The following is a 25722-nucleotide window of genomic DNA, read 5'->3' on the forward strand; positions in this document are numbered from 1 at the left end:
GCTTACTTTTCACACTGGTTTAGAGAATACTATCAGCAGTAATAAATAAACAGTCGGTCAACATCTATTAAATTATACTATTTTTTTTATCTTTTCTTTCATCATCTGAATCTTATGACTTCATCCTGTCTCTGATCTACTGTAAAATCAGAAGCTCCAGGTTTAAAGGGAAACCGCGCCATAAAAGCACAAAATCAGCTGAAGCATCAATGAACAATTATTCAGTAATATGACAACTACTTAACTGTTAATGTTGTAAAACAGTGACAGTGACAATCACTTTTCCTGAAGCCCAGGATGACATATAACAATTTCATTACAGTCCAAACTCCTGATTGCAAAGAAAATTCTGGTCCAAATGTGGCCAACATCTATCTTTTCTTTCTTTTATTGGGGCTAATATAATCTCAATAAAGGTGTTGACCAAGGATTAGTGTGGCTGCGTCATTTCGGCCTCATTTGGCCCATGCAACACTGATCTTAACTAAAGTCAGGCTCAGACATATGAGCCACATCTGGCCCACCTAACATTTATTTGAGCTGTAATTGAGCCATAAGTGCCAAAAGTGGCCCAGAATTCAAACAAAATGAGATACGAGTTAATCATTTCAACGTTATACGTGATTTAGAATAGGACAAAGACAAATGTTGAGAATGTGAGGGAGATGAAACATAAGACAAAGACTTTCAAAGAGAAAAGGGATGTTCATGTGTAAAAATAATGTGTCAGATAGCTTTTTAAATAAAGTTTATGTCCTCAGGCTCATGGATTCCAGAGCAGGGATGAGAAGAAGCAGGGTTTGAAAAATCTGAGAGTGACTTGAAAAACAGGTCAGGTGAATGTTTGAGTAGGTACATGAAACAAGAACCTAACAGAAGCCTTACTAACTTAACATCTAAATTTACATTTACAGCTGAAAACCCACAATATGTAGCTCACCTGCACAGCAGGACCACATCTTTAATTAAGCATTAGGGATGAGGAAATAGAAAATGAACCTTGACTTGGAAGGAGAGGGGGAAACTGATTAGGTCTCCAGGCTATCCGAAACTACTGCATTAAAAATAGACACAATTCTTCTTTGGATGTCACCGCAAATTCTAAGGGGAAAAAAAAAGCCAAAGGTAATCCAGAAACTCTGCTGTCTTCCCTGGACCGAAGCTAATTTCAAATGGATTGCAGTGATGTGGAAAACTGTCCTGTGGTCTGCCCCCCTCCCAATTGTTTTTTAGATAATATACATTGCACATTCTAGAGAGGACATGGATAGCCTTGCTGTTATCAGCACAAAGTTCAGCAGCATCCCTGACAGTTTGGGGGCTGCATTTACACACATGGTTAAATATGTGTTCATATTTTTGGTACAGGGCTGCATGGTGGTGTGGTGGTTAGCATTGTTACCTCAAAACAAGATGATTCCCGGATGGATCCTCGTGTGGGTTCTCTCCGTAACACTCTGGCTTTGTCCCACCATCCAAAAACCTGCCAGGTAGGTTGATTGGTGATACTAAAAATTGACCCAAGGGGTGAGTTTGAGTGTATGAGTGTAGATAGTAATTTGTCTCATGTGGCTCTGTGATGGACTGGGGACCTCTCCATGGTGCACTCCACTTCTTGCCTAATGGCAGCTGGGATAGGCTCCAGCCCCCCTTCCTCATTTCAGAAAGAAAATATCCCAACTCCATTTTTTCAACAAGCTACAGCACTGCTCCACAATTGCCTAAAGCTTACAGAGATAACACGGTTGCATCAAATTCACAATGAATAAAACATTTTTTAACATTTGAGATGTTGTTTTTGGACTATGTTGAGTGCGAGGTGCAGTGCAGCCGGACACTGTGTTGCATTAAAATCAACTGTTACGTTTGCATGTTTTAATTTTCACCACTAGATGGAGACATACTAATACTAAGAGATGATCTACTAGGTCTTGAAAAACTGAAGGGAAAAAAAAAAACGTTCTCATAAGTTCGAGACACACAAGTGCCCTTTATTATAGCAAGAAACTTTTTTACAGGACTGAAATGAAAAAGGAAAAGTACATTTGTTGAAAATATTTTTTACAGGTAAGAAATGTTGAAAAATTCACTACAGCCTAATATGCATTTTGTTCTAATCATAACATTTCAAAAGCAAAACCAGAGTGCATCTCAAAAGATTATACCATGGGCACAACTGAGAACTCAATGAGTTTTTAATTTTATGTAGGAAAAAACTTTCTTATCATCCACAAATGATTACCTCAGATAACTTCTGTTACAGAACAGTAAATAAATATGAATTTATAAAACCTCAATATTTTTTTAAGTGAAAATGTAACTTAATATATTGTATCTGTTTGTATACAGTTGAAATTTGTTTATGCCTAAGGGACAGCGAGATACAAAATATATATTCTGTTCTGTTTTACATTTTTAGAGGCTGTTGAGCGGTGCGAGACCTTTCCAACACATGCTGAAGACAAAAGATTTTTTAAACAAAATCTTGTTGACAAGGGAAATACATAGCATATTTACAAAAGGAAGAACACAGCCATAGGCTCAAACTAATCGGAGGGAAAGGGAAATTAAGTTTCCTGTTCCCTCTGGACAACAACAAACACTGTGGCCAACATGCCAATTCTCCAACACCACAGGACTAAAAGATAATCAAGCCTGCTGCCCTCACTGCCAGTCTCCGACATGGCCATACACTGTACAACATATCACATCCCCACCACGTCTCTACACATGAATGCAATCAAGTCTAGAGGCACAGCATAATGCTGCTCCACTGCCTGAAGAAATGTACACAACTCTAGAGAATGTTACTAAGAATAACTTGATATTCAAAAAGGTGAGAAAGGGCTCCTATGTCATTCAGGACCTGTGCATAATATACACCTGTTCTGTTAACATTCACAGCATGTTTGTCGTCAAATGATATTTCCTCACACTTACAACAAATTGAAATAACACTGAAACTCCAAATACACTCTAAATTTAATCACCGTTTTCATTATAAACAAGATTATACAAAAAATATAAACAAAGACAGAGAAATCATATAAAAAATGTTTAAAAAAAAGGCAAAGATGAAAAGTCCTCAAGGAAATAAATACCCAGTGTGTCTGCTGTGGCTTCACAGCAGAAAATAAGTACTACAAGAAGATAGTTTCTCTAAAGGACTTTCTCTGTCCTGCGTATGGCCTAACAACATGGACCCCTCAAATGTCAATAAGCAAGCGATGCGCATAAATAAAACATTAATAAATAAAAAGAATGGATGAAGCACAGATGTTACTGTTAGTATAAAAGCTTATAAAAGTTCTATTAAATCTTGTTTACAGCTTTGTCCTTTTTTCCACAAAGAGTGCCTTTTAAAAAAAAAAAAAAAAAAAGATAAAAAAAAAAAAAATACAGCGGCTGATCTGGATGTAAAGATGCAAGCTTTCTATTTGAATTGTTCAGGTATATGTCCGATCTGAGACTGCATGCTTGTCGGTGGACTTGAAATTCCTTCTGACCAGTCGGACATGTTGGAATGTGGAGATGAACTGGACCACTGATCAGGGGAGCCGGGGGACGGGGTCAGAAAGGGGTGGTCAGGCACCTGGACCTGATGGTTTGGGGTGTTGTCCATTGGGCCTGAATAGCTGTGTTGGGAGGGTGGAGTGAGGAACTGGGTGCTGGGCATTGACTGGTTGATGGAGGTGGATATAATCTGGGTCTCCTGTGGCAGGATGGTGTGGATGGGCATGCTGGAGTTGCCTGTGCCCTGCTGAAGCTCCGGGGAACCGAGCTCCCCGCTGATGAAGTTCTGGCCGTTGGTCGTGTTTGAGTTCTGGTGCTGCAGCTGAAGCTGCTGGAGGTTTTGCATCTGCTGCATCTGCTGCTGCATCATGTGGGTCTGAGGTCCCAGTCTGGTGCTCTGGATCCCCTGGTAGGTCATCATCTGAGATAAGCTGGCGTTGGGGTGGCCATTATGGAGCGAAGTCGTCATCATTCCGTGCTGCAGACCTCCTTGGCCGCCAGGAGTGCCTCTCATGGGGTTGAACTGACCTGGCTGGCCAAGACTGCCGTGCATCCTGGATAGCCACTCACATTGGCCGTTCATGACACCCTGACCACCTGAGCCGGACACGGGTAGATGGGTAAGACGGGGAGGTAGTGGGTCAAACTGCATTCGAGCTAACTCCTGCTTGTTTGGCATCACCATGTGGTTTACAGCCAGATGTGGGTCAGACATCCCCTGCAGATGGTTCAGGGACACAGATGGTGGCTGCTGGAAAGGGGAGGTCATCATAGGTGGTGAAGCCACATCAGACACATAACCATGTGGCGACTCCAACGAATCTACTGGTGACATAGCAGCTGAGCTGTCCAGCAGGTTTCCAGACTTCCCATCCTGGGAATTCTTCTTCTTCACCTTCATGTCTTTGCCATCTTTGCAACCAATACTCTTGGAGCTGGGCTTACGTGCCTTTTTGCCCTGGCCTTGACTTTGGGGCTGAGGCTGCTTCATGCTGCCCAAGAATCCATTGGGCGAGCAAAGAGGGGGTGACAATGTGGTGCTTAGAGACCCTCCATGCATGGGAGGACTTCGTACCAGGTTGTACTCGTCCATCAGCCGCACAATGTCGTGATGCATCCTCTCCTGTGCAATGTCTCTGGGCAGCCGGTCCATGTGGTCAGTTATCTCTCTATTGGCAAAGTGGTCCAGTAACACCTTGGCAGTCTCGTAGCTTCCCTCCCTGGCAGCCAAGAACAGAGGGGTTTCCTCCTGAAGCAAGTATAAAAGAAAAAAAAAAAACATGTTAAATATTTTCACAGATGCTCAAGGAATGCTGTTTTGCAGCCCTCACGTGGAAAAACAAAGATTGCTTCTGAACCTTGTTATTCTGCATGTCTTTGTTGGCACCGTTCTTCAGTAGAACAATGGCAGCCTCCACATTATTTACTGCTGCAGCCCAGTGTAGGGCTGATTTTCCTGAGGAGACAAGAACAAAAACACATTAGAGCCCAAAGTGCCCTTTAGATTCACTTTTTAACTACTGTCAGCACTAAACTGTGAGGACAATCTTTACCAAAGTCATCGATGGCGTTGACATCAGCATGGCAGTTAATAAGCTCCTCCACCATGCCCTCCACTGCCAGCCTGGCCGCTAAGATCAGGGGTGTAGTGCCATCATGCATACGGGAATCCAAATCTGTCGCACGATTCCTTATGAGAATCTACAGAAACAAACAATAAGTAACTCATTTTTGGCTCCATTAACTGGCTCCAGTTAATTTAGTCATTTTAAGTAATCTTAACCTCTGGGCTTTCGCAGCTCCTACATGCACATTACACACACGCGCATAGTAAACTACATACACGCTAGAAATGGTATATACGCTCAAAAAAGGGCTTTTTGTAGTTTGTGACTCCTTAAAAAAGAAAAAAAGAAAAAGCCAATTTCAAAATTTTCTCGAGTTACGGTGGATATATTACATATTTTCTTTTGCTTAATTTAGACTTTGACTTAGATAGAAAGACTCATCACATTTAAAATCTGTAATAGCATGTTGCAAAATGAACTTCTGAAGGCAGAAGTGTGGTGTCTGAAAATTGCTTATCTCAACAGTAACTCTAAAACAACCATAGAACTAAGAGGTAAATCAGAACAACATACTCAATTGTCATATTTGAGAAGTTGTAAACTGCTAATGTTTGTCACTTTGGCTTAAAAAAATGACTAAAGCAGATGTGAGACTCACAAACCAATATTTCCCAGTCATTTCAATTTCAGCACCAATGCTTTTGGCATAATAAAACCCCACCTGGAACACTCCCTGGGCGTCAGCTGCCACAGCAGCATGCAGAGGCGTCCTGCCCATGTTGTCCTGAATGTTGGCGTCGGCACTGGCCTCCAGCAGCCGTTTGGCAGCGTCAGACCGAGCGTATCGGGCAGCTAGATGAAGAGCGGTTTCACCCGTACGGTCAGTCTGGTTGTGAAGGTTAGCGCCTTGATAAATGAAGTCGTTGATCACATTAGCAGAGGCATCCTCCTCTTCCTCACTGTTGCCCGTTTCCAAACCTCCTCCACTGCAGGATGCGATCATCAGGGGTGTGAATCCATCTGAGGGGAGGAGGGAGAGGCTCATGAAAAAGGTCACTTTTTATGTGCGTGGTCAGCAAAGTGCTGAGTAACTACAACAAAATTTGCCAAAAGCTGCTCTTCAAAAGATCTGGCAGATCAAAAAAGAGCAACAAACAAATCGAATGTGGATTGAACACCTTTGCCTGAGTTGCATCATCACAGCTCTGTCTTTCAATTATGGATTCTGATCAAGGCCCCGGCACAGGAGGAGCTTCAGAAGGAAAGCGAAGCTGAGGGGATAGAGGCCACGGTGTGCTAAAGCTAGACTGCTGCGAAAACGAAGCATTAATATCTAACTGAGAGCGGCAGCTCAGTCAGTTGACTTGGATAGGTTTTCTCCTCTTCAAAAGGATAGCAAGCCCCAGATCTCGCAGATTTGGTCGATTCAAGTGTATCGATCCGCGGCGGAGCAAAAAAGTGTGCTCTCAAGATGTTAAATCTGTTACTTTGATTTTTCATAGCTTTACTTCAGGGATTTTGGCACTTAGTACAAAACTGTGTTTTTGCATTTGATGCCCTCATTGGGTTTTGTAATGCAGAACAGAATAAAACAGTGGCCCATTACTGGTCAAATGATTAATCTGATCTGGAATCAGTGTTTTCCCCCAGGCATCTGGCTTCCAACCAGGTGCTTTGAAGAAGATCCTTTACCCTGAGGACATGGGGCTTTCGCAACTCCTACATGCACATTACACACACGCGCATACTAAACTACATACGCGCTAGAAAAGGTATACACGCTCAAAAAAGGGCTTTTTTTAGTTTGTGACTCCTTAAAAAAAGAAAAGGCCAATTTCAAAATTTTCTGGGGTTATGGTGGATATATTACACATTTTCTTTTCCTTAATTTAGACTTTGACTTGGATAGAAAGACTGTCCTCAGATTTGAAATCTACATTTCAGCAAGAAACAAAGAGAAAAACTAATATGTATTTTATCTCGTGCTTTGAATTATTTTCATTAGGTCACAATTTTTTCTTTCGGCAATTTGCTACAGATGACCCAGTTACACTTCATTATTCTGAATCTAAATCATCTAGAGTGAGATAATCAAACTAGCTGGGTCCATCACAAATGAAAGTCCCTTTAATTTCATTAATATGTTTATCAAGTCACCCACCTGGTCCCCGCACGTTGACATCCATGCAGTCATTCTCAATCTCGCCCTGAGGGGGTGTGGGAGCAATGGAGGGGATGCGGAGGTCGGCAGCATCCAGGTGCTGCTGGGTCCACTGGCGGTGGTCCGTCTGGTTGTCCACGTCCAACACGGCTTGCTCATCAAACTGCTAAAACACAGACAGCAAGAGGTTAGGCAAGGAGACGCTGAGTTCAAATTAAATCAGTAATAAAAAGTATAAAATTAAATTCTATTGTAAACAGATAGGATTTTTCAAATTCTTACAAACAAACACAAGTCATTTACAACTCCCATATTGGCAGTTTTAAAATTCCCAAGTGAATTTTTTTTTAGAAAAAATACAAAATAAGAAGTAAAATGAGAAAAAAAAGAAAACATCTTCAAAGCTTATTTCAGAGTCATATTTCTGTTTCATTACCTTGAAGCGCTTCGCATCCATCGGTTCATCCTCTCCCCAGTCATTCTGGGTGTCATCCATGAGGGAAATGTCTGAGGTGTTTTTCAGTGGCCTGTGATAAAGCAGAAAACTCAGTAAAATTCCTTCTACTCGACTGCTTCCATCTCATCCGAGCCACTCACCAAAAATGCAGCAGCAACGCCGAAAAACAAAAGCATTGATTCAATTTGTACCCCACCCCTCTGACCCATCAAGTCAATTAACGAACACCTAAATCTGTTCTATCATTATCATCAGTGATCCAGGCAAAAGCCCCCCTTTCCAAAAATTTAAATGACCACCAGCTACACCCATTTTATCCCTAAGAACTCGCCCTTCACCCTATCCGCTGAGAAACAGGTTGACGTTGACAACAAGCACCAACAATGAATAAACGGAAACTTACTTTAATCCCACCGAATCCTCTCCAACAGGCTCGCGTCTCTTCTTGTTGTTGGTCTCTGTGGTCTTGAAGCCCTCAGGAAGCCAGAGGCGCCCGTGCTCATGGCGCCGCCTTCGGGCAGCCACCATCCCCACTCCAAGGAAGGCCAGTATTCCTACGCCGCCCAGAACCAAGTAGATCGGGTAGAGTCCCTCAGAAGGAGGGAGTTTCTCGCCGCCTGGTAGGAAAAGGGAAGACATGGTGACGACAGGCTGGGGCGTGAAAGTCCAGGACGCCCAGGGTCAGCCTGAGTGTTCGAGCAGAGCTCTTCTTCGCCCTGCGGTTCCCACTCCAAAACGCACCGCAGGCGGCAGCCAGTGCCCAAAACTCACTGACAATCCTCACAGCTTGCGAAGCTAGCTTCCACTATCTATTCAGAAATAATCAGAATTGCTAACCACTTTTCATCAAAAAAGGAAAAAAAAGGGGATGGGGCGTGATAAAAAAAAAAGAGAAAGGGGAAAAAAGAACACCACCACCTCCTCTCTCTCTTTTCAACTCAAGGTACCAAGAGACAACTTTACCATTTCTTCTTTAAGAGAAAAAAAGGAGGGGGATTAATGAACTTCAAATTACTGCACGCGCTTTAAGCTGTAAAGACGAAGGATTTATTAGGATTTTCGAGATAACAAAGACTCCCAACTTCTAGCACACTCCCGATCAATTTTTCCCCTTCTCTTTTTTTCCACTAACGATTTTGAAATGATAAACTCCCCCAACCTAAACCCTCAGAGATACATTAAGTCCTGGTATTACATTCAGCGAGGTGAAGGTTGCAGCAGCCCCTCACACTGAGGGATAAGGCGTGTGTGCGTGCGTGTGTGCCAGTGTGTTATCAGAGTACGTATATGTGTACATGTCTGAGAAACAGGGAGACAGAGACACTTATATTATGTGAGCAGGAGGTTGGACGAGTTGATTTGGAGCAATTAACTATTTTGGAGCCTGAAGCCATTGGATTTACACACATGGGGAGGGATTGATTGTTTAGGCCATGAGATTCACAATTGCATTTGTTCACTGCTGCATAACAAATACACAATCAAAGAGTTCTGGGGAGAGGATCCAACTGGAGGCTGCCATGGATTTTTATTTTAGTTTGACTGTGAGCGTGAAAGAACACGTGTCATATCAAGTTTTTTCAATTCTTTGAAAAAAAACTTTGTTTTTTTGCACATTTCAGCCCATTTACGATTAATCATATTCTTTTTTTTTTTTACATCTAAATGATCAAATTTATTGTAAAAAATATTTAGCTGTGGCTAAATTGTTGTAAATGAGTGGCTAGTGACTGCACACACATGATATTAGTGGAAGTGGCAATACCCGGGTTTCACAATCGAAGCAAAGCGTCAATTGAAAAATCGCAAAAAAGAAAAGTGAATCACACATTTCCATGACTGGTCTTAAGCGAATAAACTAGGCTGAGTGGTGTAACCAGAAGGTGGCAGAATATACTACCCTGCACAGCCAATACTACCACTGCCAAAGCAGAGGAAGTTGTCTTGACCAAAAAGAAACTTCTGGAAAGATAATATAGATACATCCATAAGAGGAGAGCTCCTCTTCAGGAATGACTTTCTTCCCATGGAATATCTGGGATGTTATATCATGTCTGGAAAGAGGCAGGTCAGGCACACAGGTTTATTGTTTGCTGGTTCAGACTGGAAACAGTTGGTAAGTTACATTTTTAATCTTTGCCAGGTCCGAAAAAAAGTTGTTGCATGGCCCTCAATGGGTATCAAACATGCTTTTATTCTGCGAAAGAAGGTAAGATACACATGGCCACAACATCAGCATCTTCCTCCTGAGTTTGGTACATTTATAAACTAAACGAAAACTGTTTTATAAACTATTTCTTTTCATTTGCTTAAAAAAATTGTCATCGTGTATGAGCAACATTTACAACATTTTGTATGGTACCTGTGACTTCTTGCCCTAATGGAGGCATTAAAACCAAAACATGTTGAAAACATGTACTCAGAATGATTTGTTCCTTTTGTTTCTAGAAGCTTCTTTTGACAAAATCAATAATGAGCAAAGATCTTATCTTAATTCATTGGAATTCCTGAAAAGCATACTCACTGTAAACAACTTCAATGGGGAAGGGAACATCCAGTTTGCCGCTGGACTTCAAAGCTCCGAGGAAAGCTGCTGCATCATCGGTGCTCTCGAAACACTCTGTGGACTGCTGAACGCACTGACGGTTGTCCATCTCCAAATGGACGATGGAACTATAGAGGGAAGAGAAGGCACAGACATAGATGAATATTTGTTATTTTCATAATGCCTATTAGCTTCCACAAAGCAGTTTATTGGTGGAAGAAAAGGCAAACAAGGTCAAAAATAAAGATCAGGAGGTAAGGAAAATGACTACAGGGACACTTATCAGGTGTAGGATTTCCTGATTTAGATATTTATGCTTCCTCACCCTTTGACCTGCAAATGATCCAGCTCTCTCCTCATTCTCCCGGTGCTGCCTTCCACATCATACAGACTCCTCTTCACCACATTGAGCACCTTGCTGGGAACTTCTGACCAGGAGTCCACTGAGCGCTTGACGTTGTACTTCTTCAGCTCATGTTCTTTTCCATAATACGGGTAGACCATCGTTTCTCCCGTTGGATCCTTCCTGAATATAACGTTGGTTCGGAGAATTCGGCTCAGCTCACGCAGGAAGCCGTAGGAGTTGTTGAGGAGCTGCTCGGGAGTGATGTGGACAACCAGGACCAGCTGGCCAACGGCTAGCTTCTCAGGAATGTTATTTGCACAGTCCAAGCCGTCCCACTCGCACTCGGCATTGTTGCAGCCCTGGTCGCAGTGGTTGTCGGCATAGTGGTCCTTGCAGTACTGGTCATAGAGAGGGCTGGAGGAAAAAGGCATAAATTGAGCTTATTCTAGTGTTCCTTTGTTGCATATTTGTGTATTTATATGTAGACTTAAACAAAGCCAGGCATGGAACAGGATGAGAGAATATGACATGAGATATGATATTCAGAAAATTTTGAACTAATTTAGTCTGCGGGAACATCCTGGACTGGAAAACCACAGCCCTGATCTAAAAAGAATAATAATATCAGTATATCTGAATATTTTACTGGATGTGGAATTTCGATAGAGAAGCTGCTCACTTGCACTGTCCTTCCAAGTTCTGGCAATCGAAGCCATCGTAGAGGCACCGGGCATTGTCGCACTGCGAGTCGCACTTTCCGTTGTTGAAGTATCGCCAACACTGCAGCGAGGCCGAGCAGTTCTTCCACGGGTCTTCGAAGTTGAGCGAGCAGTCGCCGTTGTCCCAGCCGCACGCGTGGTTGTTGCAGAGCACGTCGCAGTGCTTGTTGTGCTTATACTCCTCGCACTGCGGGATATCGCAGGCGACCTCCACCTCTGTCGGCGGCGGGATGTTTTCACCGGGGCCTCCGGGGAAGCTGCCATCGAAGAAGTGGCAGCGAAGGCCGTTGAAGTTGGTGGGGCAGAGACAGTGGTAGTACGGCGCCTCGGTGGTGTATTTACACGTGCCGCCGTTGTAACAAGGGTTGGAATTGCAGGGGCTGTCAGTGGGATACTGGCACTCAGGCCCAGTGAACGATGGCAGACACAGACATTTGGGACTCTTGTGGCCGGAGATGCAGGTACCGCCATTGCGACAATGAAGGCTGCCGCAGGCCTGAGAGTCATATTCACATGTGGAGCCCGTAAAACCCTTAAAGCAAATCAACACAAACATGAGGATTCGGATTTTATTTTAGTCAATAGCTCTGGACTACAAGAAAAGTTTGATTATTATTTTGATCAAAAAATTCAGTTTTAACAATTTTAGACAACATCCTTGAAATGCATCCTGAAAGTGGCACTGGCTGAAAATGTCAGTATGTGTGAAATCTCTGTTCACGGTCAGAAAGTAACTGTGCTTGGGCAAAGGTAAGGCCACGATACACAGTATCTGTGATTAAGGACTTTGGATCACTGTATCAGTGCCCTGATCTGAAGATTGCAGAGCCTTCCTACCACAGTGGTGGGTCATTTCTGACAGGATAGAGGCAAGATTTTTAAGTTTTCAGCTCAAGATCCCAGAACATGCGCTCGCCCTCATCCGCAAAGGTATTTTCCAAACATGAGTGGGGATTTCACCCACACAGATACTGACGTGGGTTACTCCAGACCAAAAACAGGTCAATGTGAATGATGGTATAAATTCACGGTAGGTCTTTCCTGTGGTATTTTGACCAAACGTGGCATACAATTCATGAAGACCTCAAGAAATTGTGTCAAGTTGTGAAAAAAAAAATGGAATAACATATCTCCTATAAGGATGCAAATGTTTAAAATATTAGCGATTAATCTGACTCTTTTAAATCTGATCCCAAAATGTAGATGTTAAAGTTAAGAGGCGAACATTAAAATCATCACAGACAAAGGCAGCAAATAATCAACAATGACTTTGACACTGAGTGTTTGTGTGAACTCACATGAGGGCATTTGCAGATGAAGCCGTGTGGCGTGTTACTGGCTACAGCACAAGTCCCTCCATTATGGCAAGGTTTACCCTTACAGCCATCAAACACCGTGTCACAGTGCTGACCTGCAGAGTCACACAAAAATAAAAGGTTTCAAGTTAAAAAATTAAAAAGATTTCAACAGTAAGCAAATATCCCCAAAGACCAATAAACTGTCTAATATCTATTTGACAAAACGAAATTAAAAGAACAGTTTCACTACTTTTAAAACCAACCAATAACAATCCCCACCACAGGTATATATACACCTATTGCGGTGTACCTGTGTATCCTGTGCGACACTCGCAGCGGTAGTTGTTGGTGAGCTGGATGCAGCTGAGCGTGCCCCGCGGGTCGCAGGGGTTGGACAGACATTCGTTGACATCTCCCTCGCAGCGCTCTCCCACATACCCTGCTGGGCAGATGCAGTGGTAGCCTCCCACTCCATCCACACACTTCCCTTTGTTGAAGCACTTTGGCTCTTTAGTGACGGGGTCGGTGAATGGGTTGCAGTCATCGATGTTGATCTCGCAGTGCACACCTGGGGATGGCGATGGAGAAGTACAGATGGTTTACTTAAGGTTCTGAGCACCAAGTAAACTTCTTCTCAACTCGCCTAATCTGCCTCTACTTCAGTGAGAATTTCAGTAGCTTGAAAAAAAAAAAAGGCACGTCTGTTTCTGAAACGTAGTGTGGATGTCACACAAATAAACAGTGGCGGTGTACTGATTGTGTGATGAAACCCACTTTAGGTTAAAACAGAAGCTAAGTTTGACAGATATGCTTGGAAGAAGTCTGAGCTGAGTCATGATTCTTTTCTTCCTCCCTTTCTTGAACTCTAACATGTTGGCTACAATGAGATACACCCATCTCAGCTGCCACTTTAGGCTGACCTACAGCACACACTCTCCTTCAAGTCTGAGAGAGAAATCGATGGCGTATTTGACAAGTAAAGGAAGAATTGGAGGCAAGCTGGGAGGAGGAGTTTTCATGCCCTGTGTGCTGCTAAGCCCTAATTAATGAAGCGTGGAGACCGGCGGGAGGAGAGGATGGTGAGGCAGAGGGGTGTGGGAGGAGTGTGCGTGGGGTCTTCTGACCTTGGGTTCCCCGGGGACAGGAGCATTTGTAGGTATTGATCAGGTCAATGCAGGTGCCCCCGTTCTGGCACGGCTGAGAGAAACATTCATTGATCTCCACAGAGCAGTTGGTCCCCATGAAGCCTGGCATGCACTGAGGGAGAGAGGGATGAAGGGAGAGAAGAAGAAGAAGAGGAAGAAAGGAGAGGAAGACAGCGGGAGGGAGAGAAGGGAAAGTTTAATCAAAGTCTGAAATGAAACAAAGCCGTTTTTTTTGTTTACCTGGCTGTTTTCCTGCCTCCATCCTGCCAAGGCCAGCAGATCCTGCACTCCAGAGGAGATTAACATAACCAAGCTGTTTGTTTTCTATTTATAAACAGGTCTCTTTATCAAGAGAGCTGCTGAGGGAATACCTGCTGCATACTTACACAGATGAGCCACAGCATTAAAACCACTGAGAGCAGAGACAAATAGCATTGGGGTACAAGCTAAAGTAAAAGCTACTCAGGAACAGATCAAGCAGCACAACAAAGAGCCTGAACTGTAACCTGATCGAGCACCTATGAGATGCTGAGCACAAGAACACTATAACCAACCCACAGGACCTAAAGCAAAGTCCGGGTCCCTCAGGAAACCCCCAAAGGTCATGTGTCTTTGCCCTGCTGGAAACTGGCAAGCACAATACACACAATCTGCACAATATCACGCAGGATGTTACACTGCTGTGGCTGGCTGCTGCAAATCTAAGAGTTTTAAATATGCAAAGTGTACAATCAGGTGGCGTTAGTTACATTGTGAGACACCTGGGGGAAAAAAAGTAGCGAGGCACGACTTGAGTTTGTGCAGCAGTGCACGGAAACATGGAAACAAGTAAATAAAATACAGATAATCTGAGCGACGCTTGCATCGACATCACTTTGTTGCAGGTTTCTCGAGAGTTGTTACCTTGCAGGTGTATCCAACCAGGAAGTCGGTGCAGGTGGCTCCGTTCTGGCAGGGGTTCGGTGTGCATTCGTCCACCTGCTCCTCACAGTAGCTCCCTGTGTATCCCACCTGACAGTGGCAGTAGTGAACGTTTCCTGCGTCCAGACACCGACCCGAGTTTTGACACAGCTGAGACACATCGACTCCTGAGCAGCGAAGATGACACGTAGAAAGATTTTAATCTAATTGCTCATTGATTTTCCTAAGACAGTAATTCTTGTTCAGAACATCCTCTTTGCATGTGTGTTTAAAATCGACAGTGGAGCATTTTAACTCTGTCTGACCTCGCTGTTTTGCTGCCACCTCGCAGGAAACACTCGGGACGTCGCAATAAAGGCCAGTCCAGCCGGTCTGGCACTCGCAGCTGTATGCGGTGCCCGTCTGCCAGCAAGTTCCCCTGTTTTTACAGGGCGACGAGTCACACCAACGAACCAGATTCTGAAACACAGATGCAACTAATTTGGCACTGCTCATTCACTGATTTGCGTGTTTTTAAGCTGACAGATTTTTCAGTTCATTTTAAGATTTCTATGTCTAAACGCTGACAACATACTAACTGGAGTATGTGTTCCCATTTCAGCTAATAAATACAAGTTTTACCAACAAACTGAGACACCAGCAACTCACTGAACCTTCGTTTACTTGAGTGATTTCTAACAAAAAAGTAAGACAAGCAGGGTGACTCAGCTGTAAGCCCCTCTCCCTCCTCCTACCTGACAATTGATTCCAGTGTAACCATGCAGGCACATGCACTTGTAGGTGCCGTAGCTGTCCTGGCAGGTGCCGCCATTCAGGCAGGGCTTGGAGTCACACTCGTTGATATCATGCTGGCAGTAACTGCCAGTGAAGCCTGGTGGGCATATGCAGGTGAAGGTGTTGATGCCGTCCATGCAGGTGCCTCCATTGAAGCAGGAGCTGTGGAAAAAAACAAAAAAAGACCCAAATAAACCAGAGCTGGTTAAAATTTATTCTGCAGCTTTTTAGGGAAAAACAGGATGGATTAATAAAACATTATTTGAGCTGCAGGCAAATCCGCATCTGATGTTTCCACAGAGTTCCCAAAGAACAAACACTTTTGTTTTTACAGTAATTCCCTGCTTTGTGCTCAAACTTCTCCAACACGGCAGCAATACTGACTGAAGTTACTTTTGGCAGTTTTGCGAACAACTCTACAGACTTTCATTTGGTTCATATACAGGCTCACTAACATATGGCTACAGGACAGCAGGAGGTGTTGAAAGTCAGCTGCTGTAAATCAATACTCCACCACAGGGGGCAGCAGTGGACAAGAAAATGGGGCCTACATGAGGCAGAAAATGAACCTGTTGATCAGAAGCACAGCTTTACAGCTGCACAAGTGTCTATCTAGTCGCTCACGTACAAAGCTGTGCAGTTTAACTGTGATAGTATGCGCTCTGTACCTCTCCGTGCAGTCAGGAGTGTTGTTTTCACAGTGGATCCCGCTGAAGCCGGGAGGGCAGGTGCAGGTGTAGCTGTTGACGCAGTCTGTGCAGTTAGCTCCATTTTTACACGGGTTGCTCTCACACTCATTGATGTCCTCCTCACATTTTGTTCCCCGAAAGCCGGGCAGGCAGGTACACAGGAATCTGTTCACCTCATCCTTACAGAGGCCTCCATTGCTGCAGGGGTCTATGGGAGAGAGTGTCCCAATTAGCTCCGCGCTCTCCGGTTTGAGTCTGTGCTATCACGCACCCTCATCGACAAGTTTGAAGAGAAAAGAGATAAGCTGGGACCGATTGATGAACTTACTGGGCTTGCAGTCGTCAATGTTGGTTTCACAGTTGCGGCCACTGAAGCCTGGTTTGCAGCCACAGTGGTAGCTGCCCAAAGTGTTCTGACAGGTCGCTCCATTCAAACAGGGATTCTTCACACACTCTTTGATGTCCACCTCACATGTTTGGCCTTGAAGGGATCAAAAGAGGAACAAAGAGTAGATGTCATTGTTTCTTCAGTGTTTCCACAAAACAAGCACACGTGGGTGACAGCATATGGAATATGACATTGATTCTCTCTCCTGAGAACCAATTAAAAATGTGTGGCTCAAGACTTTAGCACAGTGCTGTATGTAGGTCAAATTGGTGAGTTACATTAAGTTAAGAATTTTATTAACCTGCACATGATGTATGATCCCATCACAAAACACCCACCCTAATATTAACAATGTACCCAGACAAAATGTGAAAGCTCTGTTTTTCCAGCTTGAACTTGAGTTTGAATGTGTGAAAGCGAAACTTTCTTTTAAATGCAACATTTTTAGACTGGAGTATTCTAAAAGGGCTTTACTCTGCTAGGGATCCACAAGAACTGTATAGCATGGCACACACATATCTATGCAGGCATAAAAGGTTACCTTGCCATCCTTCAGGACAAACACAAGAGAAGCTCAGGAAGTCCTCCGACTCCTGACACACTCCTCCGTGCTTGCAGGGTTTAGAGCTGCAGGGGGCCATCAAGGTTTCACAGTTCTCTCCTGTAACGCACAGAAAATATCCCCTTAAATAAAACACAAGATGTTTTTATCATTTGCTTCACTGTGTGATATCACGCAGGAGTCATGAACTTGGAGATAACCCAACCCAAATGGACACAGAATCATCTTTCAATCAGTGCTATCAGAAGATTTTAGCCAGGTTCTGTCAGTGTAAAGAGGCCTACGGAGACGTGTCTCCATCTGTTTCCACAGCGCACGGCTCATACGGGAAGCCGGATCCAGTTTCCGGCCATTGTGAAGCCATTTGCTGTTCTGTGAGACAGGAAGCTGGCAAACAGGAAATGTGTCAAGCCCCCCTGTTCCAACCCCGGTACGAGTTAAAGCCTTTTTATTATATAAAGTCCTGTGGATTCTTCCAAAAAATACAAGACACATACAAGAGAACCTTAGCCTTTCTATCACTATCTGTTCGATCAAATAATAAGCGAGATGACATCAAAACATTTCACAGCTCTCATCAGGGATGTTTATGTGTCAGAGGTTTGATGTCTTTGAGGGCTGAGGAAGTCTTGTGGGTGAACTTTACTCGACAGTTATTTCATGAGCAGCACATTTATCCTCCCTGCCCTATAACTTGAAGTACACAGCCTGTGGAAACAACCCCCCCAGCACGGAAATGCCAGAACACCAGGCCAATAAACGGGCGTACTATCAAATATTTCCAATAATATTTTCATACCCGTGTACGGCAGGATACAGTTGCACTTGTACCCTGCGACATCATCGATGCAGGTCCCCTGGTTGAGGCAGGGGTTGGATGCACATTCGTTTATGTTGGTCTGGCAGTTCGGTCCTGTGGGTAAAGCAGACAATACATTACACAGACAGGCCAGTTTAGGAAAGGGTCAACAGCAGTCCACGCACACACACAACAATACTAACCAGTGAAGCCCATGCGACAGGTGCAAACGTATCCACTGGTCATGTCCTTGCAGGTGCCTCCATTCATGCACGGGTTGGATTCACACTCATTGTTGTTGATGTCACAATTTTTACCACTCCAGCCAGAGTCACACAGGCATTTATAGCTAACAGGAAGAAAGTGATAAATCAGAATCACCGTCAGCTGGGGATTAGGGTAGATGTGTTGATTGGCATTAACGGCTTGGTTCTCAGTCTTAGAGCGGTCGGTGTGTGGATTGCCTCACCCGTTAATCTTGTCTTCACAGTGACCGTGGATGCAGGGATTGCTCAGGCACTCGTTGACTTGGGAGAAGCAGGTGGGATCGTGGTAGCCGTCCGGACACACGCAGGTGAACCTATTGATGCCGTCGATGCAGGTGCCACCATTGTGGCAGGGGTTGATGGCGCACTCGTCGATGTTGATGTTACACATAGTACCTAAAGAAAAGAGACGGGACTACTTTATGCTCTGGAGATGTGGGATCAAATGAGATGAAATAACATGATCTTTTATACATTATTGTATAAGCAGTCGCTTGGTTTCAATCCACATGTTTGGAAATCTTAATAGAAAACAGACTGTTACATGATTATTGAGGGTGGCACTATTTCTCCTACCAGAAGTAGAGGAAAAAGACAACGCAAACATATCAAGCATTATTTTAAAAAGCACAGTAGCAATGCATACAGCTGCACATAAAGCCTCCACACAATGTCGCTTATATAGCACTGCCACAAATGTATCAGTTTTCAGAAACATAAGGGATCTGAGGTCCACCTTTTTCGGCCACTTGAAGCACCGACGCCATTCAGGCCGGTGCCATGCATAACATAAAGGCAGTCCATTTAGCTTTAAAGCAGGGACCGGCTTCCAAGCTTTTAAAAGCTCAACTTTCAGGAATCTTTTCTCTGGTTCAAATCCCTGGTGACTCTGTGTGCCAGAGTGTGTGCGTGTATGTGTGTGTCCTGTCTTTGTGAGGGAGGGCAGCTCGTGTGTCCTAACAGCAGCAAGCTGGGGACAGGGTGGAGCTGGAAAGTCACACAGCTCGAACCTCAGAGGAACATGCTCACTCGCTTGCCATCTGTCACCCCTGCCTTCCATCAGGTCCTCTACTAGTCTGCTCATGTTTTCAATCCCTTCAATCCGAGCACTTTAACACTTATTTGGTTACATACCCATACTCGGGTGCAAAGTTATTCACTTTTGCAAAAGCGTAAAAAGAAAAAAACGCATAAGATTTCCTTTTTGTTCTATTTTCTTTTGGAAATCAGGGTCCACATGTCATATGATTTAAGTCATAGCCAAAGTCATAATTTTATTTGATTCATTGCTGGGATTATAAGTGCAACTATTTATCTATTTCTAGGAAAAAAAGCTCCCCCTCTCAATTCCCCACTTCTTTTTATTTAGTTTTATTTCTTCTTTTTTTTTTTTTTACCAGTGTAGCCCGGTTCACAGGCGCATTCGTAGCCATTGATCTTGTCGATGCAGGTCCCAGAGTCGCAGGGATTGCTCTTGCAGTCGTCAATGTTGATTTCACAGTTGATTCCTGGAGGAAATTAGCTTTGAGTGAGTACAACTTTCACAAGACAAAAACAAAACAAGTCGAATCTGTTGCCTGAGCTGTTTACCTGTGGTTCCCTTGGGGCAGCTGCAGATGTAGGCGTTCTCTCGGTCCTGGCAGGTGCCTCCGTTCCTGCACGGCTGGCTGAGACACTCGTTGATGTTGGTCTCACACAGCCGGCCAGTGAATCCAGGCTTGCAGTGGCAGCTGAAGGAGGCCAAGCCGTCGATGCAGGTGCCGTAGTGACACGGGTCAGAGTAGCACTCATTGATATCTGTCTCACAGTGCCTCCCAGTGTAACCTATGAAAAAAACTTTTGGTTTGAATGGAGCCATTCATGTGTGTGGTGTTTGGTAATATTTCAGCCATGAATAAAAACGTTTTTTTATGATGGAATTCCTTTCTGGTTAAAGCTGGTTTACCTTCAGTGCACTCGCAGGTGTACTTGTTGGGCCCGTCTGTGCATTTGGCGCCATTTTTGCACGGTGTGCTGGCACACTCGTCAATGTCTATGTTGCAAGTGCTCCCAGTGAAGCCTGGAAAAACAACAAGAGGCTCTTAATGTGTGCATGTGTGCGTGAAGGAGTGTGTGTGTGTACGTATGCAGACATGGCTACTTTGTTCTCACCATTTCAAACCAGTTCCACTCATAATGCTGGACCCATTCTATGAGAGCGCTAAACTAATCACAAAATCTGCATATTAATTAACAACTCCGCAACACTACGAGCTCTCCATTTTCCTCTTTCACTTCTTTTCAGTGCAACTCCAAAGGGAGAGGCGAGAGTGGGGGAACCGAATCGTTTAAAACGAGAGAGGGAGGGAGGGAAAGAAATGAGGAAAGAATGAAAGTTGTGAGGCCTCCTGACCAAGGGGTGAGAGACAAAGGAGGGCCTGTCTGCTCAACGCAGCGCCAAACTGAGCCTGTTGCCTCCTTTGTCCCCCGAAGCTTTTCCATCACAATGTGCATTCTCCTGTCTTGCTTTCACCTCTTCACCACCACCCCCTCCACTCCCTGCCTGTCTCCAAAAAGAGCCAGCGTGACCTTTGACACTGTACTATTAAAACTCTTATTCATTCAAAATCCACCAGCAGGCTTCATCCTTTTTCCTGGAGTTATTCTCATCTCGGATATTCCTGTCTCCCCTCTGTCACAGTCCATGGACTAGTAGGATGTTGTCCGATGGAGAGATCATTGTAATTCCCGCTTCTGCACCACAGCATCACAGAAACACACAGGTGGGTCAAGCTGAGCAGACTCAGTTGCCTCTAGTTCTGGCGAGGAAGTATTTATGTGGCGGACTGTGAGCTGATTTCTCCCAGTGGACTATAAATTGGCTGCAAGCGGACGCGCACAGTCACAACAAATGTGGACGCAGTAACACACATGCGGTGTCCTTCAAACTATGTTAGGAGAAGAGTGACTGGAGTTTCTTTCTATTCAGGGAGATCTATTTCAGATCAAATTCAACAAATCCAACAAAACCCGTGTTTTTATACAATCTGTGTTTTTTAGTGTTTCTATACAGACATATAAACTGAAATGTCATTTTTCAAATGTCAGGAAACAAAAGGTACACAGAAAAAAGAAGCAGTTATACTCGATAATAACTGCTTAATTCAGGTTTCCTGGATGCAAACACAACAAGATATTTATGAACACATTATTATAAGGTTCTGCTATAAATGGATTAATAAGTCATTTAAAGCTTATCAATTTTAACAGGTAATTTTGTTTTGCCTTACAGATCAGTTCTAAGCAGTAAAAGAGGACACATTTGAGGAAGTTTTTAGTGTTTCTCATACTTTTACAACTGCTGATAATCAACACCGCCCATTTGTTTCAATACTTACTGATACACTTTCTTTTGATTAGCCCTTTTTTGTAACCTGCTACCTACCTTCTTTTCACAGAAGGTTTTGCTAATGGATTTATGTGTCGAAAAGGGGCAATCATTAATGATTTGTGTATGCTTTAAAGCTGATATGTGAATACTAAAGAAAACAGCCAATATCACAAAGTCAAAAAACTCATTTCCAGACTGAAAGAACTCCCTTCTGTTGTTAGGTTTGTCACTTTGAAGCAGTTTGAACACACTTCTGTGGTGCAAAATGAAGCAATTTATTTGCATAAATGCACATTTCTTAAGTTTCGTAGCAGTGAAGCTACGGTACCCTAAAATGCAATCCTGACTGTCATAGAAAAAGAAAAATCTCTGACGGAATTTATTACCTCGATGCACACATATGTATGCACACACAAAAGGTGAAGCAGACACACGGGCATGCATGAGGCGCGCACGCACGCACACACACACACACATCTCTACAGCCAGAAAGGGATTTATCCCCAGATTTCTGGAATCAGACATTTCAATGGCTCTCAGTGGGGTTTCCATGGCTATTCCATGTACAGAAAGGAAAAGGGGGGACCTCGCCTCGGGCCTCGCAACAGGGACAAATTTACATCTGAAGCAGGGAGGTTAAAATCCCTCCCCCTGCGGTACCCTTCCTGCTTCTGCATAACGGTCTGTGCGTCTTAACACACAGAGCACCCCCACCCATCTTTAAAAACAGCACTTTCACCACCACATTGAGCTGCTTCCTCAAACTCAGTGTCACACACAGTGAGTTTTCTTATGCGTTAAGCTCTTGTGTTCACTCCTCTCTTTTAATTCTAAAGCCTTCTTGTTGGGATGTCTCTTTTTTTCCCCCTTTCTGTCTTTCCATCTTCTTTTCTTTTTCTCTCAACAGGAGGAATCCAGCCTCTCTCCACCCGTGCTGCCTTTGATCCACCCGACTTCGCTATTTTCCTTTCCCAAAAGAATCACTTCCACCTCAGTCATCCCAGTGAAAGAATGGAAAACAAAACAAAAAAAAAACACCTTCTCTTTTCTCTTTTCTCTTCCCGTCCAATATTCACAAGTTGCATTCCTTCACTCCTAAACACAGCATTAATACCTCTCGTCCGTATAGTGTATACTGAATAGCATTTCGGGGAAAAAACAAAAAAAAACAAGAAGCTGCCCTCAACAAAGACAAAGCGGCTACCTCATTCACCACCACGGCACCGAAAATGCCATTTTATGGAGCGTAGCCGCAGCTCTGCCTTCTGCTCTCATTCAGTCCCGATGAAAAGTCTCACTTAGATCCACAAGTTTTCTGCTCAATCATCAGGCCTGATAAAAGGGATGAGAAACTTGCTCAGAAACTTCCTCAAGCCTTTGCCTATAGATTTTTATTTTTTTCTACCTCTCCTCCTCAGCGGCAGTGTTTGTGCTGGGATGCCCGGGCCTGCGTAAGCCTGCCTCAGGGCTTGGATTAGTGCCCGTCCGGAGAGGTGTTTGTGAGTACGTGTGTGTGTGTGTGTTTGTGAGGAGAATAGAAAGAGCAAGGCACAGACGGAGAAAGATCGACCTCTGTGCCCCTCTGGCCCCACTTTGCTCCCCCACCCTCCTCCCCCTCTGCGGCGGTACACCGGTCCTCACCTGTGAGGCACTGGCAGTGGAAGTCGTTGATCTTGTCGATACACTTTCCGTTGTTCAGGCAGGGGCTGCTGGCGCAATTGTCCGTATCGATCTCGCAGAACTGCCCCTCGTAGCCTAGCCAATTAGCAAGAGAGGACCGGGAGGGAGATGGATTGGTTAGACAGAGACAACAAGGTGAGAAGTATTTTGCTGCAATACTCGGCTATACTGGACTCTAAGTGCCTAAAAAAATTAAGCATTTAAGGAACAGCAATTAAATTAATATTGATATAAGATTTTTTTTTTTTTAAAGTATATTGGGGATAATTTAGTTTAGGTTTATGGTGATGTCATCAAATTGCTCATTTTTTAAATTTCTTACCGTGTTTGACAAACAAAGCATAAAAAAAAGAAATTGAAACATATTTGCTCTAAAATTACTGTAATAGAGATTTTATGGGGACTTACTCATCGATTAGGCATTGCTTTCTGATTATGTTTTGTTTAAAAGTATAAAATCATTCACATTCATATTTTCTTTAAGTTTCATAGAGTCCCTGGTATCAATCAACCAGCCAGTATAATGAAGGTAAATTGCACTAAAAGCTGGTCAGCCACAAACAGAAGCACTTTTACTTTGTCATGTGAATTGCCCTGTTAAATGACATTACAGTCATTCAGAGCTTCAGAGCAGTCTCACATCTTATACATCAGACTGTATGGATTTTTTTGTCTATCTAAATTTGACACCAAAACACAAATGAAAACAGGAATAAGGTTGATCAGTGAGTTCACACAATGCTGATTTAAGCCTATCAGTGTCAGATAAATCTCTATGTAGTCTTATCAGTGTTAAATATGGTATCTTTAGTGCATTAGCAGCATGGCGTAACACACCAAGAAGTTCACTTCAAGTATTTAGTTCAATTTCACAAAATAACAAACAATTAATAACCTCCGCAGTAAAAAGAAATAAGAGTCATTAGAAACTGGCAGGAGAAGTCTACAATTTAAAAGGTATGTCCACTTTAAAATCAACTTATTGTACAAGTTTTTCTCTAAGGATGCCATAAAGTGTGTTAGCTATGACTATTTTATTCATTTTCTGTCTGAATTCTCCTCACCTGGCATGCAGATACAGCTGAAGTCTCCTATTTGATCCAGACAGGTGGCTTCGTTCTGACACGGGTTCGGCAAGCACTCGTTGACGTCCAGCTCGCAGCGCGGCCCCACATAACCCCGCTGGCAGCGACACTGGAACGAACCCTTGGTGTTTATGCACTTTCCTGCGTGCTCACATGGGTTGGAACCTGTTTAAACAAAACGATGCCTTAACTTCACTTCTTTTAGCGGATTATCATGTACGTAAAGACCTAACAAGCACCAATTATACTGTAAAGAAGTGACAATCTTTTTAATATGAGATAATTTGGGAAGTTTATTGTTGTTTGACAAAGCTGAAACAAACCCTCACTTGTGTGATTACAGCAATAATACCCCAGAGGGTGTTATTTTCTGCAATTATGGGCAAAAGTATGGGTAGCAAAGAACCCATAATGACAGGAAAGAATGAGCTTACATTTTGGCTTGTACCAAAGAGTTATGAATGCATGTGTGGGAGCTGACGTTTTCTTGACAGTGGCACAGTGACACAACGAAAATGGGCGTTGGAAAGTGTCTGAAGCTGGACGGCAGACAAAGCATGTGGGAGGTTTACCTAACGCGCACTCGTCCACATCCTGATCACAGGATGGACCGATGTATCCCGAGGGGCAGGTGCAAATATGGCTCCCACTCACAGGGTTGGTGTCACAGTTGGAGCCCTTTTGACACGGGTTGCTGATGCAGGCGTCGTCCAGCTGGCAGAGCAGACCTGGCGTACAGTGCACAAGGTGGACTGTGTTAAACAGCACTAAACATCCATCAGTCGGTTCCGTCAGTTTCAACTTTAAAATGCAGCTTATCCTTATCCTTGCAACGCTAGTCTCATCCAGACTCTTAAAAACAAACCAGACTTTAAGCTTTCTTTTTTTTATCAATTGATTATTTTTTCCTTATTTCATCACACAAAGGAAGCTGACTCGATAAGCCCTCAATCTAGCATTTATTATCAATTATACACACTTTGAGGCACTAGGGGCTGCTTAAGTAAAAGTGTCATAATGTAATCTTCCCTATGGGAGTCCCTCTCATCTGTAGCCTTCAAAAAACAAATGTGTTGACTGGGACAAGATCTGTAGCGGCGCTTTCCCTAAATGTACCTCAATCTCTATACATGAACAGAACTTTAAATTTTTTTTTTAGAACTTATTACACACCCGTTCGCCTCCAGAGAATGTTTCCTGGCACCTCTAACCTTTGTTATAGATGTAAAATACATAAAGGGACATTTATTCATTTGTTTTGGTCATGTGACCGTATCCAGACTTTCTGGAAGGGGGTACACTCCGTAATCCAGGAGGTCACTGGTAAAAAATTTTTGATGACTTCTTCTTTTTGTCTCCTCAGTCATACCCCGGACACTCTCTTTGACGCAGATACCAAGTCTTTGTTGATAATTCTTTTATTTCTGGCTAAAAAA

General features: G+C 43.5%; 1 protein-coding gene across 2 annotated transcripts in view; it reads right to left on the bottom strand.

Moving 5' to 3' along the window:
* Nucleotides 1-1966: 1966 nt before the first annotated feature.
* notch1b (notch receptor 1b) overlaps nt 1967-25722 on the bottom strand; it is a 43839-nt gene continuing 20083 nt past the window's right edge. The window contains exons 7-34 of one of the 2 annotated variants that reach the window (XM_075467445.1): nt 24859-25014; nt 24266-24451; nt 23163-23276; nt 20097-20210; nt 19742-19975; nt 19549-19659; nt 18355-18547; nt 18089-18234; nt 17886-17999; nt 17066-17185; nt 16465-16617; nt 16116-16344; nt 15408-15609; nt 14979-15132; nt 14656-14840; nt 13732-13864; nt 12918-13175; nt 12608-12720; nt 11270-11841; nt 10570-11004; nt 10224-10372; nt 8103-8316; nt 7679-7769; nt 7243-7405; nt 5803-6101; nt 5067-5214; nt 4872-4969; nt 1967-4762 (exon numbers count right to left, since the gene is read on the bottom strand). In XM_075467445.1, the coding sequence (XP_075323560.1) occupies nt 3434-4762; nt 4872-4969; nt 5067-5214; nt 5803-6101; nt 7243-7405; nt 7679-7769; nt 8103-8316; nt 10224-10372; nt 10570-11004; nt 11270-11841; nt 12608-12720; nt 12918-13175; nt 13732-13864; nt 14656-14840; nt 14979-15132; nt 15408-15609; nt 16116-16344; nt 16465-16617; nt 17066-17185; nt 17886-17999; nt 18089-18234; nt 18355-18547; nt 19549-19659; nt 19742-19975; nt 20097-20210; nt 23163-23276; nt 24266-24451; nt 24859-25014 (6413 nt within the window). In that variant the 3' untranslated portion in view covers nt 1967-3433. Of the gene's footprint in view, nt 4763-4871; nt 4970-5066; nt 5215-5802; nt 6102-7242; nt 7409-7678; nt 7770-8102; nt 8317-10223; nt 10373-10569; nt 11005-11269; nt 11842-12607; nt 12721-12917; nt 13176-13731; nt 13865-14655; nt 14841-14978; nt 15133-15407; nt 15610-16115; nt 16345-16464; nt 16618-17065; nt 17186-17885; nt 18000-18088; nt 18235-18354; nt 18548-19548; nt 19660-19741; nt 19976-20096; nt 20211-23162; nt 23277-24265; nt 24452-24858; nt 25015-25722 lie in introns of both variants that reach the window. The other variant, XM_075467444.1, reaches the window with a different exon arrangement.

This window comes from Odontesthes bonariensis, chromosome 6, assembly GCF_027942865.1.
Source record: "Odontesthes bonariensis isolate fOdoBon6 chromosome 6, fOdoBon6.hap1, whole genome shotgun sequence".
In the NCBI taxonomy this organism is placed as follows: domain Eukaryota; kingdom Metazoa; phylum Chordata; class Actinopteri; order Atheriniformes; family Atherinopsidae; genus Odontesthes; species Odontesthes bonariensis.